Raw genomic sequence first — 3,591 nt, forward strand, 5'->3', positions numbered from 1 at the left:
TCTGGTCATCCAAGCAAGATACTCGCTTTCATTTCCCCCATCAACACTTGCCGTTTCATTTCAGCCACGCTTCTCTCTCTCTCACACACAGGCACACGCACACGCACACGCACACGCACACACACACACACACACAGTATGTGCCCACAGTGTAGAAAGGGTCATAATGGTAAAGAAATGTAATCACAATATTGTTGTCTTCCTTCCTTCCTCCCTTAGATGCTCCAGCAGAGGGAACCAAGTCTAAGACCTGCGTCGTAAGCTAGAGAAGCAGCGCCTTGGGGTTCCTCAACAGTGTGAGAGGCGTAACTTTGGTTGTTGGAGTGCTCTGTTGTGTTGCCAGGGACACGCATGATAGAAAAACTCTTGTAGACGCAGACCATGTTTTGAAAGGGGCATTTGATCTAATTATAAGCCACCTCGCGTGTGTTTTATCCCAGCCTCCAGTTTAAGTTAAAACTTTGTCGAACTACGCGAAACGATGGCGTCAAGCGCATTGTTCACGTCATCGGGTGTACATTTCGTATGCTCAATGACGTGATATTTTGTAGAGAAATACACAGAAGACATACAGTACTCTACAAGGAAAACACAAAAAACACTAAAAATGAACTATTAACTATTACCCCGCCAGGCATAATGAGTTGGAGCAAGACAGTTCATACTTTTGGGAGGTGTTTGGGATGTTGTATACGGCAAACAAATCAACTATGTTTTTCTGATGAAAAAACACCTTGAGAGAGTGGCAAAGCAAAGGTAAAAAGCTGTGCAGACAAATGCAGATAGTGGACTCTAGATGTAGAAAACCCACTCACACAAACCCAAGTCACCCAGCAATACACAGGGTTTGTTCAAGTGGTGCAAATCTTTGAATGTGCTTAAATCCAATATTATTTTTAAGGCCAGGGATATAACTATTGTGATCGTTAGTACAACGCTCCTGCTGTAGTAATATGTAAAGACAGATGTTGGTTTTCATTTGGATGTTATTTTGCTGACACTTTGATGTGCTTATGCACCTTGACAGTACTTGAAACGTGCTTAAATGTGACTTTTGAAAACCTGTACAACCCCTTGTATGTAGTGCTGGGACACACCAGAAGCTGTTTGGAGGTGTCCTTACAACTGCAACTATCCATCCAACTGATATTTGTAGTTTGACTTCTGAGATGTCACAGCAATTTAAGATGGTTTTGTTGTCAGCCAGGCTGGAGCAAACAAATGGGGTGCTTGAGCGTGGCGCATTGCCATGTCAGCAAACACAACCACAGGGGGGAAAGAAAGTCTAGAATTGGTTACAAATTGGGCAAAAAGACACAGTAACTGACAAATCACTATTCAGCACAATTCTTCCACTTTAACAGGTTGTTGTTTTTTTGTCTGTTCAATTCAGCCTCTAATGTGATACATCATAGTTAGACAATATAACAGTTGGATGGAAACCCACTTTGTGCACTGTCATCATGGTTCAGGAATCTTATTCTTCTTGGTGTATATGACTGTCCTCAGCAAAAGATAGGCTAGAGACGTGCATAAGCACACGCACATTTTGATTTTGATGAATATACTTTGACGGAAACCCTGCTATTGCCTGCTAGAGCCAGCAGGCTCTTAATACAACCTATTACTGTGAGTAGTCTCTCTGCTACTGTTCTAAACCACAGCATGGGATTTAGTGCATTTGCATGACAGAATAATCAAAGTGTAGAATGACAGTTAACCCCTTGCACACATTTCCCCTCATTTGCTTATGTGGAATGTTATTAAGACTGTGTAGTTTAACCCAATTTCCTTTTCCTTTATTTTGTAGTCACTGTAATTGCTTTCATGTAGTTGAGTAGAAGAAGTAATAAATAACTATTTTCATATCTGGCTTTTGTGTCTGAGCATCGTTTAACTGATTCTCACTTTTGAGTCAGAAAATAGTCACTGAAACTCCCCCTTGGCTGCTGATAACCAGAGAAGTAAGCTCTCTGCCTCCCTGCAATGCTGTGCAATGTTGCAAAAAACGTAACGTGTGTGTGTGTGTGTGTGTGTGTGTGTGTGTGTGTGTGTGTGTGTGTGTGTGTGTGTGTGTGTGTGTGTGTGTGTGTGTGTGTGTGTGTGTGTGTGTGTGTGTGTGTGTGTGTGTGTGTACGGAGCACAGAGGTGTCTATGTCAGCGGTTTCTGCGAGTCACTGTCCAGTAGATTGTACCTTTGACCACATGTCTGTGTTTTTTTTTACCTTATACAATGGCATGTTGTATGTCAGCATTTGTGTGTTGGAACTTGGTACAGTATAGTCTGCATGTACAACAGACTTTGTTGCATTTTTGTGTGTCAGCATTCGCTATCTGTGAAGGTTTGCTGTCCTACGTACATTTGCATGTGCACAGCAGGCATAGACTATCATGTATGTGTCGGTATGTACAGTACATGCACATGTGATTTTGAGCACATCAGCATTTCAACATAACTATGAATGTCTTGTCTTGTGATTGGTGTGTTCTCATTAACCAAATGAACCCTAGCGTCCCTATTCTGGAGCGAACATTTGGCGAAAAGAGCCAACTGTACAAGCTCACAATGCGTCGCAACAAGAGATTTGGTGTAGAGGGGGAAAAGAGCGGACCAAGTATAGAGCCGTGGGGGACTCCGGTCAATGAGGGTTTAAGGGGTCAAGCACATGTATATATGTGTCACTATTCTCTTGACCCAGTAACAAAGCACTGGGTGCAGTTAATCGAGCGTGTTCAGCATCAGAGAGAGCCTAGAGGGAGGGATGGGGGATGTGAACTATCGCTACCCCCCACCTCACACACACGCACACACACAATACCGCGGCATATACAGTAGCCAAGTAACAGCAGACGTAATCCGCCTCTGTCGTCACCTCTGGATGACGTAAGTCTCTGTGATGCAAGGAGATCCGAGAGAGAGAGAGAGCAGAGAATACTGCCGTATACGGTTGTAAAGCCTTTCTGCCGTGACGCAAGGGCATCCCGTGACTGCAGCAGCCGAGAGAGAGGCGGGCGGGGGGGGGGGGGGGTGGAAAGAGAGAGGGAGGAAGAGAGGGAGAGGCAAACAGCGAAAAGAGGGAGACATGAGCACAAGACAAGAGGGACATGCTGTCATGCAATTAGGACAGATGTCTAGTGTTATCTGTTAATAATTTTTTATATTATTTTTGCAATATTGTTCATCAAACGTTCACAGAAATAAAGTATATTAGATTGACAGTTGAAAGACAGACCGAAGGGACTGAGAGAAATAGATTGATGTAGGGATAGTAGAGTAAAGTAGACCAGCTGCAGTACTCGCGGTGTGCCTGCAGGGAGGGAGCAAGCTGTAGCCTGGTTCACTCTACTGTTGCAGTGCCCGGGTCAGTCGTGACTGCAGCACCGCCAGCCTGCACGCCACAGTGCAGGGAGGCATTGGAGGGATGAAGGACTATTTATAGGAGTTGCCATGAAGGATAGAGCAACATAGAGAGCAAGCATGTGCTGGTTGCAGTCATTTAAACAATCAAAGTCACTTGACCTTTAACAAGTCTGCTTAGCTGCTCTTATACATAATATCCTGCACCAGCCCCATCACTGCATGAAAAGAGG

At 44.2% G+C, this 3,591-nt stretch overlaps 1 protein-coding gene across 1 annotated transcript in view; it reads left to right on the top strand.

Annotated features, from left to right (window-relative positions):
• pde6a (phosphodiesterase 6A, cGMP-specific, rod, alpha) overlaps positions 1-266 on the top strand; it is a gene marked incomplete at both ends in the record, with an annotated part of 36,629 nt that extends 36,363 nt beyond the window's left edge. Inside the window, one exon of the mRNA XM_080415587.1 lies at positions 220-266. Within this exon, the coding sequence (XP_080271713.1) occupies positions 220-266 (47 nt within the window). The remainder of the gene's footprint in view (positions 1-219) is intronic.
• Between the last annotated feature and the right edge of the window lie 3,325 nt (positions 267-3,591).

Source organism: Gymnoscopelus braueri (assembly GCF_963280865.1).
Source record: "Gymnoscopelus braueri genome assembly, chromosome: 20".
Lineage (NCBI taxonomy): Eukaryota > Metazoa > Chordata > Actinopteri > Myctophiformes > Myctophidae > Gymnoscopelus > Gymnoscopelus braueri.